This window comes from Penicillium chermesinum (assembly GCF_028974085.1).
Source record: "Penicillium chermesinum strain IBT 19713 chromosome Unknown utg000002l:1.0-5270490.0:1.0-5274688.0, whole genome shotgun sequence".
Taxonomy (NCBI): Eukaryota; Fungi; Ascomycota; class Eurotiomycetes; order Eurotiales; family Aspergillaceae; genus Penicillium; species Penicillium chermesinum.
Window position 1 is genome coordinate 1,622,220 of NW_026695312.1, and position 14,358 is coordinate 1,636,577.

At 52.3% G+C, this 14,358-nt stretch overlaps 6 protein-coding genes across 6 annotated transcripts; 4 read left to right on the forward strand and 2 right to left on the reverse strand.

The window, feature by feature from the left end:
* Nucleotides 1–22: 22 nt before the first annotated feature.
* Nucleotides 23–1,448, reverse strand: N7468_001419 (zinc finger HIT domain-containing protein; the record flags this gene model as incomplete). The annotated part of the gene is made up of 3 exons (XM_058470716.1): nt 23–830; nt 890–1,330; nt 1,405–1,448. 3 exons carry the CDS (start codon nt 1,446–1,448, stop codon nt 23–25), a joined length of 1,293 nt encoding a protein of 430 aa, XP_058333857.1.
* A 382-nt stretch (nt 1,449–1,830) lies between these two features.
* On the forward strand, nt 1,831–2,741 carry N7468_001420 (oxidoreductase, short chain dehydrogenase/reductase family; the record flags this gene model as incomplete). The annotated part of the gene is made up of 4 exons (XM_058470717.1): nt 1,831–1,878; nt 1,925–2,220; nt 2,283–2,583; nt 2,652–2,741. 4 exons carry the CDS (start codon nt 1,831–1,833, stop codon nt 2,739–2,741), a joined length of 735 nt encoding a protein of 244 aa, XP_058333858.1.
* A 134-nt stretch (nt 2,742–2,875) lies between these two features.
* On the forward strand, nt 2,876–4,177 carry N7468_001421 (putative endo-1,3(4)-beta-glucanase; the record flags this gene model as incomplete). The annotated part of the gene is made up of 1 exon (XM_058470718.1): nt 2,876–4,177. One exon carries the CDS (start codon nt 2,876–2,878, stop codon nt 4,175–4,177), a length of 1,302 nt encoding a protein of 433 aa, XP_058333859.1.
* A 582-nt stretch (nt 4,178–4,759) lies between these two features.
* Nucleotides 4,760–10,262, reverse strand: N7468_001422 (WD40 repeat domain-containing protein; the record flags this gene model as incomplete). Its single annotated transcript, XM_058470719.1, has 7 exons — nt 4,760–5,169; nt 5,228–6,632; nt 6,701–8,436; nt 8,493–9,262; nt 9,321–9,629; nt 9,687–9,810; nt 9,866–10,262. 7 exons carry the CDS (start codon nt 10,260–10,262, stop codon nt 4,760–4,762), a joined length of 5,151 nt encoding a protein of 1,716 aa, XP_058333860.1.
* Nucleotides 10,263–11,688: 1,426 nt separating this feature from the next.
* Nucleotides 11,689–11,892, forward strand: N7468_001423 (uncharacterized protein; the record flags this gene model as incomplete). Its single annotated transcript, XM_058470720.1, has 1 exon — nt 11,689–11,892. The coding sequence occupies one exon, from the start codon at nt 11,689–11,691 to the stop codon at nt 11,890–11,892; it is 204 nt and encodes a 67-aa protein (XP_058333861.1).
* An 886-nt stretch (nt 11,893–12,778) lies between these two features.
* Nucleotides 12,779–13,940, forward strand: N7468_001424 (FAD-dependent oxidoreductase; the record flags this gene model as incomplete). Its single annotated transcript, XM_058470721.1, has 3 exons — nt 12,779–12,810; nt 12,872–13,401; nt 13,510–13,940. The coding sequence occupies 3 exons, from the start codon at nt 12,779–12,781 to the stop codon at nt 13,938–13,940; spliced, it is 993 nt and encodes a 330-aa protein (XP_058333862.1).
* Between the last annotated feature and the right edge of the window lie 418 nt (nt 13,941–14,358).

A 14,358-nucleotide genomic window follows, 5' to 3' on the forward strand; every position in this document is an offset into this window, starting at 1 on the left:
TCCAGGAGCACTGTAAGCCCTTTTACGCTTCTGATTCAAACAGATCCTGTTTCAAGACCTCTAGTACTTTCTTCTCATCCAGCTCTTGCAGATCCGCTACGTTCCCAGGAAGCTCCGAAGCATCAGAGTCCGTTCCAGTCTCTTCAGACTCGGCCAATTCCTTCGCGGCTTCTGGGCCAATATTTAGCATGAAATCGTCCTCCAAAATGAACTGCGATGAATCCTTCTGTGCAGCCAACTGGTCGGGAGATTCTGATAGGGTGTAGATCGTTGGAAATTCAAGTACTGTCCGTTTCCGAAGGGCCGCGGCCAATGTTTTTGATGGCGGTAACGGTACTAGCACCGGCTTCTTTGTAGCTGTTCGAGGACGGTGAAGGTAGAAATGCATCCCTCGATGAGAAGCGACAGGAAAATCCGCGGGTATGTCTTCGGTGGTCTCAGGTGTTTCATCTGGTGGTTCCTCCGCCGCTAATGAGCTGACTGGCTCGGCTGGTTGCACGTCTGCTGAGTCGATGGTGTCTGCTTCCTCCCTTGAAGCTATCCGAGTACCGCCTGCCGGCTCTGCCTTAGGGACCACGTCGCCCTTCGCTTCGCCCTTCGCTTCGCCCTTCGCTTCGCCCTTCTCTTCGCCCTTCTCTTCGCCCTTCTCTTCGCCCCTCGCTTCGTCTTTCTCATCCGCTGTTTGTTTGCCGAGGTGTAATCGTTCTGACCTCGGAACGGGAAATGCACGATCGTAAGCCTCCGCAATCGAGCAAGTTTCGAGGCAATTATGCAGAGTCTTTCCTTTGGTTGTAGAGACCCATTCAACTGTCCAACTAAGGCACTTATGTCTAAACAAAGACTCGGAGTTAGCATCAATAGTTCCATAGCAATGCCGACATAAACGTACTTTGGATGCCAGCGCGATCCATTTTGCTTGTTTCTCGTCATCCCCCTCGGCGCTCTGATCACAGTAACCTGGCCCGACTCCGCGCCGCGCAAGAACCCAGCTTCTCCCTTGACTAGGCCCTGCTGGGGGTGTTTTCTCTTGCGGGAGGACCCAGACTCTGTGGCATCACCATTCCCCGCCTCGTTGACCTGATCTCGTCCAAGATCAATGCCACGATTCTCAGCATCTCTCTCGGCGCGTTCTAGCGAGCGCTCGATGCCGGTGATGAAGTTGAAGTCGCGATCGAAGGCGGACTCTGTTGCTAGCTCGCTACGCCGCAGGTACGCAGCTGGGTCTCGCACACCGGAGCATTGAGACCACAGCTTGTGCCGTTTTATGCAGGGGAGAGAGCAGGTGCGAGTTGAGCAACGCGGACAGCGGTACTTCGGGGGATTGATGTGGCTGAGTGGTTCACCGTGTTAGTGTTTTTTTCCTCCTGGTATTGTCATATGTATTAGATTTGGGATACTGCGTACCATATAGAGCAAAGGTCGCTCAGCAGAGCGTCCGAATTATCCATCTCGTGGTGATTCGGTAGATTAGGAAATGCGACTCGAGAGGCGGTTTGGGAAAATTGTCGGCTTATCGATAAGCGCACCCACGCCTCAGGCAGCCTTGTACACCAACATGATCATGAGGAGCTGGCCATTTTTCATGGACTATTACTCAACTATCCGAACGGCAGCAGAGGATATCATAATCAGAAAAGTAAACAAATTGAATGGTACCAGTCCCATCATCGGGAGATGATATCATTTGACGACATGATGTGATGATCAATCCCCGCAGCGTTTCTAAGCAATTGCGCGCAAAGGCCGAGACGCCGCTCTATTTTAACGCCTCTTCCCCCGCCGAACGCCGACCTACTACATAACTTGTTCTATACATTCGAGTGACACACTATGGCTTCCAAGGCTCTTGCAATCATCGCCGGCGTTGGGCCTGGCACTGTACGTCTAAGTGCTGCTTTTGTACTCCATCTCTAACCATGTACAGGGTGCATCTATTGCCAGACGTTTCGCCCAGACGTATTCCGTTGTGCTTCTCTCACGGAATCCGGATAACTATGAACCTATTGTCAAGGAAATCAACGCTGGCGGCGGCAAGGCCATTGGTATCAGTGCGGATGTGTCCGATGCGAATAGCGTCAAGGCTGCCTTTGCGCAGATCGAGAAAGAATTCCCCGGAACCGCGGCTGGGGCAGCAGTCTTCAATCCCTCTGGCGGTTTTGTTAAGAAACCCTTCCTAGAGTTAACCGATGAGCAGTTCTCGACAGCCATCGATTCGCAGGCGTAAGTTGCATTTTCAGAAGTAGAAAGGATAGGGAGAGCTCTATGCTAATACCACTTCACAGTAAGGGTGGTTTCTACTTTGCTAAGCACACCCTGCCTCTCCTTCTCAAGGGCAAGGGCCAAACACCCCATCCCCCGACCTTGATCTTTACTGGCGCGACGGCTAGTGTGAAAGGATCAGCCCAGTTCTCGCCATTTGCAGCTGGGAAATTTGCTTTGAGAGCGCTTGCGCAATCGCTCGCTAGGGAGTTTGGCCCTCAGGGTGTTCATGTATCCCATGCTATCATCGATGGAGTTATTGATATCCCACGCACCAAGGGTTACGTCTTTCCCCATGAAGATGCAAAGCTGAGCCCTGATGCGGTAAATTTCTCTCTTGAACCTTCCGCAATGCCTAGAGATATCATTTCCTAACGTTCTTTTCCCTTCAGATTGCGGATTCCTACTGGTATTTGCATACTCAACCACGGACTACATTCGCGTTCGAGTTGGACCTGAGGCCTTACATTGAGAAGTGGTAGACCTACTTGCCAAAGTATAGTGATTATAATAGTGCAACGAATCTCAAGTTTCCTTCATAATGGATATCCTAGTAAGAATTCTCTTCCCTGTATTTGACCAGGGCCTTCCAACTATAGCTTAGTCATCACACGTCATGCAGGAGCTCCGAACAACACCTGCGAAGCTCGACTCCGCGCACGCGAGCCAACACCTCCAGTTCACCCCATCAACACGCATAATGGTGCTGGATAATGCGCTGGCAGAAGAAGGGGTCTCACCCCAAGCAGGGGGCCCACTGCCATCATCACAAGGGGAAAAAGCCAACGCCGGAGGCTACACCATGCCCGATCTTTCCCACCTTGTTTTCCGACCGGAGTTTGCAGTGACCCGGAACATAGTATCACGAGGGCTGAATCCCTTTTCGGGCATTGTCTGGAAGCACGCCGTTGCAAGGCAAGTCCTTTCGCGTGCTGACGCCGTGTGGGCGATCGAAGGGCGGCCAATCACCCAAGACGAGTTCGACGCATTCACCGCGGCCGACACGACCAAGCTCTATTGGACCGACTTGGGAAAACCCGTGGGATTCGGCGTCACAACTGCCTGGCTCTACTACCGACGACGGGCAAAGCTGCCGCCTGGCATTACAATGACCGACCATTTCAGGGCTCTGTGGGGCCTCCCCCGGCCTGACTTGATGCGGCAGCTGTTCACGACCGGCTTCAAGCTTTTCTTTGGAGTCACGGCTTCGACGATCGGCTTTGGAATGCTAGGGAGCTACTTCTTTTTGAACCACATGCTTACGGACCCGCGGCTGAGGGACATTGCATATCAAGAAACGGATAATCGCGCAGCGCGACAGGAGGGCATTGATACTCGGAAGAAGATCTTGTCGGCCGCAGACCGCCGCTATCCATTTCGCCATAACAATCTCAGAGACCGCATAATAGAATCTCTGAGCTCGGGGTCACCGGTTTCCCTCTCAAAGGACGACGGTGGTTCGACTGCGGGCGAGGTTGCTCCGCAGGGCTTCAACGATTATGCACAGTACCAAGACATTTCTTACGGCTCGGATTCTGAACAGCAGTCTTCCGACAATGCCTGGCAACCCCCGGCCTACAACTCGACACCTCAGCAAGCGCCCCAGCAGAGCTCGGGATCTGATTTCTTTGGTGACGATGATGCTAGCCCTACGGCCAAGGAGTTCAGAGGTACAAGTATCACCGACTCTGGCTCCTCGACTGGTAGTGCCTGGGCTCGCATTCGTCAGCAAAACAAACCTCAGAGGTCTGCACCCCAGCCGGTAGATTCTAGCGATGCGCCTGCCAGCGCTCAGGATCGGTATGAGACCGAGAAGAACCGTGACAGGGAGCAGGCACAGGCGGAATTTGATCGTCTTCTCGACGCTGAGCGGAATGCTTCGAATGACGGGTCATCGCAGAAAGGCTGGTGGTCATAAGTGGTGTTTAGCGCTATCTGGCACTTTGTACAATACAACTACAAATGGACTGATGTCCTGTCCGATTCCCAGAAGATTCTTTTGTTCTGACGCCGATTAGCCTTTGCAGGCGATATTCTTGATTCCGTAGTTCTGGTATGACGACACGAAAGAGACGAGACTATGAACGAGAGTTGAGAATGACCGAGTGGCCTGCTTGAACTGCAAAAACTATGCAAAGCAATGTTTAGAAGAGAACACACGGCAAGGAAACTTCTGGGGACATGGTCTGGTATGGTAGAAACACACTTGAAAATGCGCGCAACGGATGTAGAATGAGCACCGGGGAAAGTGAGGGTATTAGAATGTAAAAGGAAGGGGGGTGGGGGGAATCAAAATAGCAATTCGCTAAACGTCAAAAGGATAAAATCAGAACCCATAAATAGCATAACTCGAAGTATCAGAGCGACATGAAAAACATGATGCAATGCAAATGAATGTGCCAAAAGTAGGACACCAAAGAACATGAGAAGAAGAAAAAGAAGAAGAAGAAGAAGAAGAAGAGCAAGATAATCATGGAATGAGTGGCTGATCAAGCATGCATTAGATCTGACCAGGGTTATATGTCCCCGAACCCAAAGTCTCATACTGCGCATCTGGGTCAGGGCCTCCCCATGGCTCGACGCTGCGGCTATTACCGCGCATGCGAGTCAGGCTGCGCAGCTTGTTCGTGAAGCTCTCATTTGAGCTGCGATTGCGACGATGCTCGAAGGAAGAGCGTTTACTGCTCTTGCTATTTTCGGCGACATTCACATGGATGGTGGGAGCGGCAGTCATTGCACGTGGTAGTAAGCGACCCATGTCTTCGTTGTCGAAAGCGACATCGATGGTGGCAGACGATTGCCGGGGCGACGTAGTATCAGACAGCATGGGAAGCGGTGGAGGAGGTGGAGGGGTATTGAGATGCTGTAATTCAGGGAGAATGGGAGGAGGAGGTGGAGGTGGAGGAACGTCTACGTGAGGCGCATGTCTTTGCTGCATCGCGTTCTCGATGGTTTCTTCGATGCTCACCGACACGCTGGGGGAGATATAACCGCCCGAACTCGTGCGTCGGTGGCCCATTTGGCGGACACGCGAGTTGGAGCGGCTCCGGGGGTAGATTAGGCTTGAAATGGGGGTGCATGGGCAGCCCATCTGGCATTTGATTTGGAGCTTGGTTGGCGCGGGCGTGGAGTTGACCCTCTGGCATAGGGACGGACATAGATCGTCCGATCCTTTCGGCAACCTCCGTCATGTTACGGCTATCACCGAAGCTGTTGCCACTGTATGATGAGACAGCAGGGACAGATGGTGGGCGCTCGTCGCGGACACGGCCACCATACTTGGGGTGGCGCATTGCTCGAGGGGTCGCAGGTAGTCCAATCGGTGGACCAGACCGACCAGATCGGGAGGAGCTAGAGTCCGAGCCACTATGGTATTCAGGTGAGGTTTTAGCGGGAGGAATCATGCTTCGAGACGAAACACGCGGGAAGTATGAGCCTCCCTGTAATACGGGACTCTCGATAGGGCTCCGTCCAGATTGCAGCTCGCCCGGGAACGGGATATTGGGAGCCGAAGGGTTACGCGCGAGAGAGAGGCGACGAGCTTCAAGTTCAGCTGCGGCCAGCTCTCTTCTCTTCTTTTCGGCGAGACTGACAAATGGCGTGGAAGGGGAGAGTTCTTCTTGGGTATCATGGGCGGCTGAGTCGGACCTCTTTCGGTAGCTTGCATTGTCGAAAACATTACCTTGGAAAGTTTTGCTGCTCAAGACATCTTCTTGTCCAAATGCCCTCGAATTCAATTGCTCTTCTTGGCCGAACGCCTTGCTGCTCAGTTGTTCTTCCTGACCGAACGCCTTGCTACTCAACTGAGGCTCTTGGTCGAATGTCCTGCTGCTTAGCTGTTCCTCCTGACCAAAAGCCTTGCTGCTGAGTTGGGGCTCCTGACCAAATGCTTTGCTGCTCAATTGCTCTTCCTGGCCATATGCCCTACTGCTAAGCTGCTCGTCTTGGCCGAATGCCTTGCTGCTCAATTGTTCCTCCTGGCCAAAAGCCTTGCTACTCAACTGAGGTTCTTGATCAAAAGCCCTGCTGCTTAGCTGTTCCTCGTGGTCAAAAGCCTTGCTGCTGAGTTGGGGCTCCTGGCCAAATGCTTTGCTGCTCAAGACGTCATTTTCTTGTCCAAAGACCTTGCCGCTGAGTTGCTCCAGTACCTCAGGTCGGGGCGCAGGGCATTCCAGGTCAGGGGGCGGTCGAATTTCCGGCTGACTGTGTGTCACCTTATGCCTTGGCTCAGGGGATCCACCGCGCCTTGAGCCCGTTTCCCTACCAGCACGACTTCCGGCGCGCCGGCGACTCACGCTGCGAGGGTTGGAACGCAGTCGTTCCCGGTTTTGGCCAACGATCCGAAGAGGATCGTCAACGCCCTCTGAAGCAGGCTCATGCGTAGGCAACGTCATGGGGAGGGACATGGGGAGGGGCGAGGATGGTGATCGTGCGAAAGAACCTTCGCGGTCAACGCTTCGCCCCGGGCATCCAAGGCGACACGGCTCGCGGTGTGTCGGCTTCTAGAGCGTTGACGGCTGCGCGAACTCGGTTTCCGCATTTTGCTGCTGCTTCGAGCGCGACCTGAGGACTTCGCGCGCGGGGCCTCTAGTTTGGCAGATTCTCCTGCGTGGTATCGAGCCACTTCATCAGGGGACATGGGCACTGGTGACGAGGGAGACCGCTTCGAGGGCTGAATGTAGCGTCGTTCGTTCCGTCCCCGGGTAGTCTCTTGAGATACATCGCGAGTGTGTTGGGCGCGTGAACTCTGGCTGCCGTGCTCGTCAGTATTCTTTCTGCTACGGCCGTGGGTGCGGTGGCCGCGGTGCTTCTTGGAATGGAAGTTCGCTTCATCTAGGCTGCTGATGTACTGGTCGATGCTACGACCGCTGACACTGGGGCTCTTAGTAGAAGCGTAGCTGTTCAGGCTCTTTGCACTGGTAATCAGATCGGGCCTATCATCCTTTGGGAGAGCGATTTCCTTCGTCTCTACCAACTCGATTTGAAGCCCGTCAGGTTTTCTGACACGTGAGCCATTTCGAATATCGGGGTGATCTTTCAACGCCTCGAATACCCCAGGAGCGGGTGATGGGAGACCTTTAATGGACGCGAATTTGTCGGTGCCTTGAACAGCAGTTTGCGGGCTTGGCTTCATGGAGTCGTGAACAGGGGTGTACGCTGTAGCTGATAATAAAGGACCAAGCTCTCGCTCATCTTGACTCTGCTCGTGTCCACTCGTCTCTTCGTTTTCTGAGGTTGAACCATAAGCACTGGTGTTGTTGTATGAGCCAGAACGAGAGAAACTTGGAGGTTGAGAGTCAACTGGAGTTTCTCCTATTGATGGAAGACGACGACGGTTGAATGCAGGAGTGTTAGTCCGCGAGGTCATGGCCTGGTTGAGGCTCTGGATGTTATTAAGCTTCCAAGATCCGAGACCACCAGGAGACAATGCCGAATCGGCAACAGCAGATTCCGCAATAGGCGTGACACCGGGAGCATTGGTTGGAGTTCGGTCATCTGACTTTAGGCCTGGGAATCGGAATCGCTGGTTCGGTTGTGTTTCGAAAGATGTGATTAACTTGAGAGAAGGGCCCTTTCCAGCGGGTTTTTGGTTGGAAGCAGATGAGGGACGATGGTGAGGAGGCATAAGAAGGGAGCTGTTCTGCTGCATAGGATCGGGGGATGCCAGTGGTGATTTCCCCCGAATCACCTCCGCAAAAGAGGCAGCTTGTTGGGCGGCTGGCGACGTCCACGGCTCTGAAGGCTCGGCACCAGTACACATGAAACAGCGAATGGCAAGCTGTTGCTGCGAATGTGACACCACATACTCTCCCCACCGTCGGACTAGGTATGACTGCCGCTGCCAGTCCGTTGGCATGACCAGGCATGTCATAAGAATGGCTTCCATGAAATGATTGCGGGATACGTAAACCTCGATAGCATCGTTGCTGTCACCCAGACCGAGTAATATCGAAGCCGCAGTATGGACATCTCCGATCTCGAGCATCTTTTGTACAAATGCCTGCCCAACTTTGTTCGCAGGCGCTTGCCCACTCATCTGGCTCATAGCTAGCAGCATCCAATCGTATGTTGTAGCCGGCCCGGCACAAACCAATGAAGCCATCTGGTCGGAATCATTTTCTCCGAGCCACTGCGCCAACAGAATAGCACTCTGGCTTCCAAGCGCGTGGCGACTCACTAGAAATGAAGTTAGTATGTGTGATAAGACGGCTCATGATGAACGAGAAGCATACACTCATCTCGGATCAAATCCTGGATATCACCTTCCCAGCCAAATACCACGCTTAGCATTTGCTGTCGTAGGTCCTCTGGTGTCAAATTTGACTCATCAAATGGGGGTTGCGACTTATATGGTACATCGTTCAAACGTGCCCGAGTAAACGGGAAGAGATCCACTATGTTTTTCTCAGCGGGACTCATTTGAACTTCATTCCTCAGTCGAGACGCTGCGCGAGAGCTCTTTACAGAAGACATGGAAACTGATGATGCATAAGGAAAGCCTGCCGATGGTTGCGGTGTATCATGATCGCCGGACGTCAAGGAGAAGGTTGTGCCACTCCGACCCGATCGACTGGGGGGAGAAAAGGGCGTAATTTTATATCTTCCAGAGGACGCCTTTGAGCTAACGGATTCAGTTCGGCTTCTTGAAGAAGCAGGGCTTATAAGATCGGCTCTGGCCTGTTTCACGCTGTCTACCACATTTGAGTCATATGGCGTTCGTCTTCGGCTCGATTCTCGGATATCTGGTGCATCTTGAAGACGCCGTGGTGATGCTGTTCGTCGCCCATCGCCGGAGACTAACGATCTTGAACTGGAGGGTACATGCTGCACATTAGCAACCATTGCTGGGCCGTCTACATCGTACTGTTGGACAGTATGATTGGGACCGATAGTAAAGAGCGTCGCAGTTGGGCCATGGTTGGCCAATCCTCGGACCCCGTCTATCGTTGGAATTGGCTCGCAGGTAACGTGTTTTGTCCGAACGTCCCAAGCCCAAGTTTCCCTAGCAGATAAACGGTCAGCGAGCTATATAGGGGAGCTGTAGTGCTTTCTCCACGTACCCTTCCAAGTATTGCACGATCCTTCCATTCTTAGACCATGCCATCCACTTGGGATCAGCGGATGTCGAATCCGAGCGTTTCAATTCCCGAGTCACCCGTGGAGGCTCTTTACCAGGGGGTTTGGATACACTCCATACTCTCAGATCTCCATTTGAAGCTTGAGTGGCCAACATGTCTGACTTTTGTTTTGAAGAGGATGCATGCCAGGCGATCGAGATGATTGGCGAGGGTCCGCGAGAGGTGGTTAGGGTATGGAGGATAGTAAATTGAGGTAGGAGAGTTGCGATCAGGATCGATCCATTTTGATACCTGATCAAAATTAAGCCTGTGAGCATTCTAGTAACCAACCAAGTTGTTTAAACATACCCAATCGCGTAAGTGCGGCAATCTTGAGCTGGAGCCAGTGCCGTAATAGGGTCGAAGATTGTACGCGCCGAGATATGCTCTGAGGTTGACGGCTCGAAAAGAATCACCTCGCCTTTTCCGCTGCCTATAGATATCCCTGTCAGTGATCGAACAATTCGATTGGCTGCAGTCATCCGTACCAAATGCGACATTGCCATTGCGCATCCACGATGCAACCCGTAGGTGCTCGAACGAGGCGAAGCGAGAGATCTCTGTGCCGGTAAAAATATCCCAGACTATTGCCGTTTGTCCGACGTCGTAGCTGACAACCAGCCTTCCGGCTCCGCGCTCGCTGACATTATCCACCGCTATGAAGTCAATGTCCTCTGAGTGACTCGTGAATCGACGCTCGACGGCTAGTGTATCGTGGTGCAGGCATAAAATTTTCGGTCCCTGCGTATAAAGAAATAGTGAAGCGGTTGCTGCGCAGGGCTCGAAGCGAGGCTCCGAAGTCTGTACTTGTGGTGGTGCCATTGCTTTGACGGTCTTGGAGGGTCGCGCTGCTGGTAACAAGCTCCTGTTTTGTGTTAAGCTCATTGTCGCCGGTTGTTCTCCCAAAAAATGAACAAATCTATTTTTTGAAAAACAAATATCTTCTGCACATGACCTTCGTCGAGCTTATCCGCGTGCTCTAGATTCCGGCCAGTTGGGTATTCAAGGGCTGGGGATCTCCGCAAACCCACGAGGTAGTTTCAAAGAGACCAGAAAAAAGTAAAGAAAAGAAAAGAGAGGAAGAAAAAAAAAAAGAACAGAATGGTCCTACTAACCTGACCAAGCTCTTTCCAGGAAAGAGGCTACCTAGTACTAATCGGTCACGACCCAATGAACCGATCAAGGCAAAGAAGGCGCTGTCAGGATGGTGCCAGGCATTTGGAAACTTTGGGGAACGCCGAGAAATTTAGTGCCAGCCAGCAAAAGGAAAGTCAGGTTAGCTGTGGCGATGATCCAGGCCCTATTAAGAAAAAGGACAACGTGTACGAGATATGCGACCAGGCGAGACGGTGGCTACGCGGACCGACCGGGGGTTGAAAATAATGAAGATGCAAGTACAAGAGCAGGGGTAAGAAGAGGAATGCCAGACTCGCACGTTCTATCACATCCCAAATCTTAGCGCGGTCGGAGGGGCTTAAGTTTTGTGACAGGGCGTGGAGTGGAGAGCAGGGGGGTGTGTGCGTATATGTCTATACTATATACTGGAATATCAAACCGCTGGCGCGACTCTGGCACTGCGGAGACCAGGATTTAGAATGCGCTTATGCCGGAAGAACATAAAGAACCCTGCGGCCTTACAGGCTGGATAGCAGCCAAAAGGTCGGCCCCGAGAGGGCCCTTTGCAGACGATCAGAATCTCCAGCCATCGAGCAATCGGGATTGGCGCCCTGGATCTGAGCAGGGCGTTTCATTTCGCAACTGACCATACGCTGAGCAGCCTGGACGATAGGAAGAATCCACGGTCCCGTAGCCCAAACCCAGAGCCACCCAGAGCCATCCAGAGCATCACATCATTAGCGGAAATGGTGGGATCGAGCCTTTTGGGTGGCTGGGTGCGTGGCTCCTGGTCTGCGGTAGCGCACCAACGAGCATGCAGAAACAACACCGCAAAAGGGATTTAGGGGTTTAGATCGATGCAGAAGACTCCCGAATCACAGGCGGGAACCATCAGCATCGTCAAGGCTAAACCGGGAGAGTGGGTCTGCGCACATCTGGAGGCACGATGAAGAAACTCCTGCGGCAGATGTCGATCTCCAGACTTTGCCCACGTTTTCGGGTCGAGAGCCATGGCCCTAATGCGACCTTCTTCAGAAGCCAGAAAAAACAATGGCCGCCGTTGGACAATGACAGATGTCATGGGAGGGGCACCTTCTGCTGCGCTATTCCTGAGAACAATTCATTATTTGCCCATTTATTTCTCCGTCAATAATCGCATGCAACCAGGGCTACTAGTCTGCGCGGAAACGATTCGATGCGGGAACGTCAGGAGCTGGAGCCAGTAGCAGAGCAGAAGCGTGTGCTGAGACAAGAGAATGTGATGAGGGGCATCCGTGCAGGCGTTGTCCATCCTGCACCTTTCATCACCTCGTCCGCCAATCACATCGTGAAACCGCTGATCCCTCGGCGCCTACAGCAACTCAGTTCAACCAATACAAGCTTGGAATTCCCATCTTGATGGGCAAAAAAAAGGAAGAAAAAGAAAAAAAGAAAAGCCCCCTTTACCCGAGCACACTCCGGAGCACCGTAGCAGTTCGTTCTGTTGCATCGGCAAAATAGCGAAGGGGTCCCTGGGGGCGCATTTCCTCGACCTATCGGAATCCATAACATCCAACAGACAAGACTTCATGGCCGCTCCACCATTTTAAGCAGATTCCATGCCAGTTTTGTAGGTTTGCTGAGCTCGTCGATTTTGGAGGCTTTCAATCTGATCGGCTTGGGCCCATTACGTAGCTCCGGATCCTGCTCTTTGTGTGCTTGATAGCTTCCCCCGCTCGTATGTGATGTGATCGTGTGTTTCGAATCCTGGGCCTTGCTTACTGCACCTCAGACCGGTATTATGCACGTCGCTAAAGGAGCTTGGGCCCCTGGGAGATTCGGTCTGGCAGTTTGACAATCGAGCTTGGATTATCGGGAGTCTGCCGTTTCACGACCCTGTGATCATTTCAAATTTTCGAGTGCGTAAAAATGCCGACAAAGGGGAAGAGATGAGAACCCGGATCGACATGCCGCAGCAGGTGGTCGATCCCTGCAAGCACGATAACGCGTTTTTTGACATATCGCCCCATCTAATATCCATTAATGCCTGGTATTATGCTTTCATACGCCTATCCTTCCTGGATGCCGAATTTCCCGAAACTGGGAGATTCAAGCGATGATGACCACATTGACCTCGTATCATCTGACTGTGGGGCTTATCGCCTTCCCCGGGATTTTTGACTCATGGCACTGAGGGCCACCTGGGCAGCAGTTCGGCGCAGAAAGATCCTTCAGGCTGTCCCAGCACTGCAGAAAACTGTAATCTCATCAGACAAGCTCTCTCATCCTGTGGTTCAATCCCAACAATGACCGAGTCGGAGACTATAGTCGTGGTGGGGTAAGCAACGTAGTTCCAACACATAAGAAAGCTTAGCTTAGCTGACAACCTACCAGGGCAGGTGTCATTGGACTGTCAATAGCACTGAATATCCAACAATATCTGAGCCCTTCTCAGTCAGTCCTTATTGTAGCAAGAGACCTCCCTCGGACACATCCGTCAACTATGCCTCGCCGTGGGCGGGAGCTCATTATCGCCCGGTGCCCGGTTCTTCCCCCCAGGCGCTCCGCGAAGCAGGCCAAGCTTTGCGCACATACGAGTTTATGAAGCGTGTAGCTGTGGATGAGCCAGCATCAGGTGTCCAGTTCATCAAGGGAATAGAATATCTTGAGGCCCCGCCGCCGGAGTACCTCGATGAGCAAAGCGTGCGAAATTCATATTCACACCTAGATGGCCTCCGATATCTTTCGGCAAAAGAGCGCCCCGCTGGCGTGGTATGGGGTGTTGAATACGACACCTATGTGGTCAATTCTCCAGTATACTGTGCATATATGCTACGAAAATTCATTTTGAAAGGTGGCAGCATGAGGAAATATACTCTTGCAAGCTTGAAAGAAGCATTTTCGCTAGCTAGCAATGTGCGAAACCGTGGTGAATAGCTCGGGAACTGGATTTGGAGATCCGGAGTCTTTCATTATCAGAGGTAGCTACGCACGTTGCCTTATGCCCGTTTCAAAGATAAGCTGATGTCAATTCTAGGCCAAACCTGTCTCGTTCGGAATCTTTCTTCTGCCACAATCACTCGCCAGAACAGCGATGGTTCGTGGTCATTCTGTATACCGCGCCCTCTTGACGGAGGCACCATAATCGGTGGGACCAAACAGCCGCACAACTGGGACCCTCACCCTTCGCCGGAGATACGGGCTACTTTGCTTGCGAATGCGGCTAAATGGTTTCCCTTCACCCCGGAGAGCGAGGGAAAGTTTGATGTCATCCACGATATTGTAGGACGGCGACCAGCGCGTGAAGGCGGAATGCGTCTCGAGGTCGAGAAGGTCGGCAGCGAGCAATTCATAGTTCATGCCTATGGCGCTGGGGGTCGGGGATTCGAGATTTCGCGCGGGGTCGCAGAAGATACTACAGCTTTGATGCTGGACCATGGATTTTTGCATCCCAAGGCTGCACTCTAGGGTCACCAGGGCCTTATTTCAGCATCGTCACACTAGTACATGTCGCACATTCTTTGTATCTACCGGCCATGCCCCTAGAAATATGAGTAATACGAACTTTTAAAAGGTCACAGCTTTGAGATGTCCAAATGTGGGCGCTTATGGATCCTACTCTATGCCTAGTGTAATTATGTTGAACGGGGACCTTGTGGCCTCAAGTCCTGGCATCAAGTTTTACCCTTGGGAATCACTTCATTAAAATCGTCAGAGCTTTCAAACTAATGAACGGACTTTTGGCTCCTAAAGCAAGCTGCCAATACCAAACCAGTTGATCTTTCCATCACATGAGACAGGGGAATACATCCTCTGGCTCCTGGTACCATCCACTTGGCATTGCTTCCTTTGAATGACAGTGGAACAAGTGGTTCAGTGAGCCTAA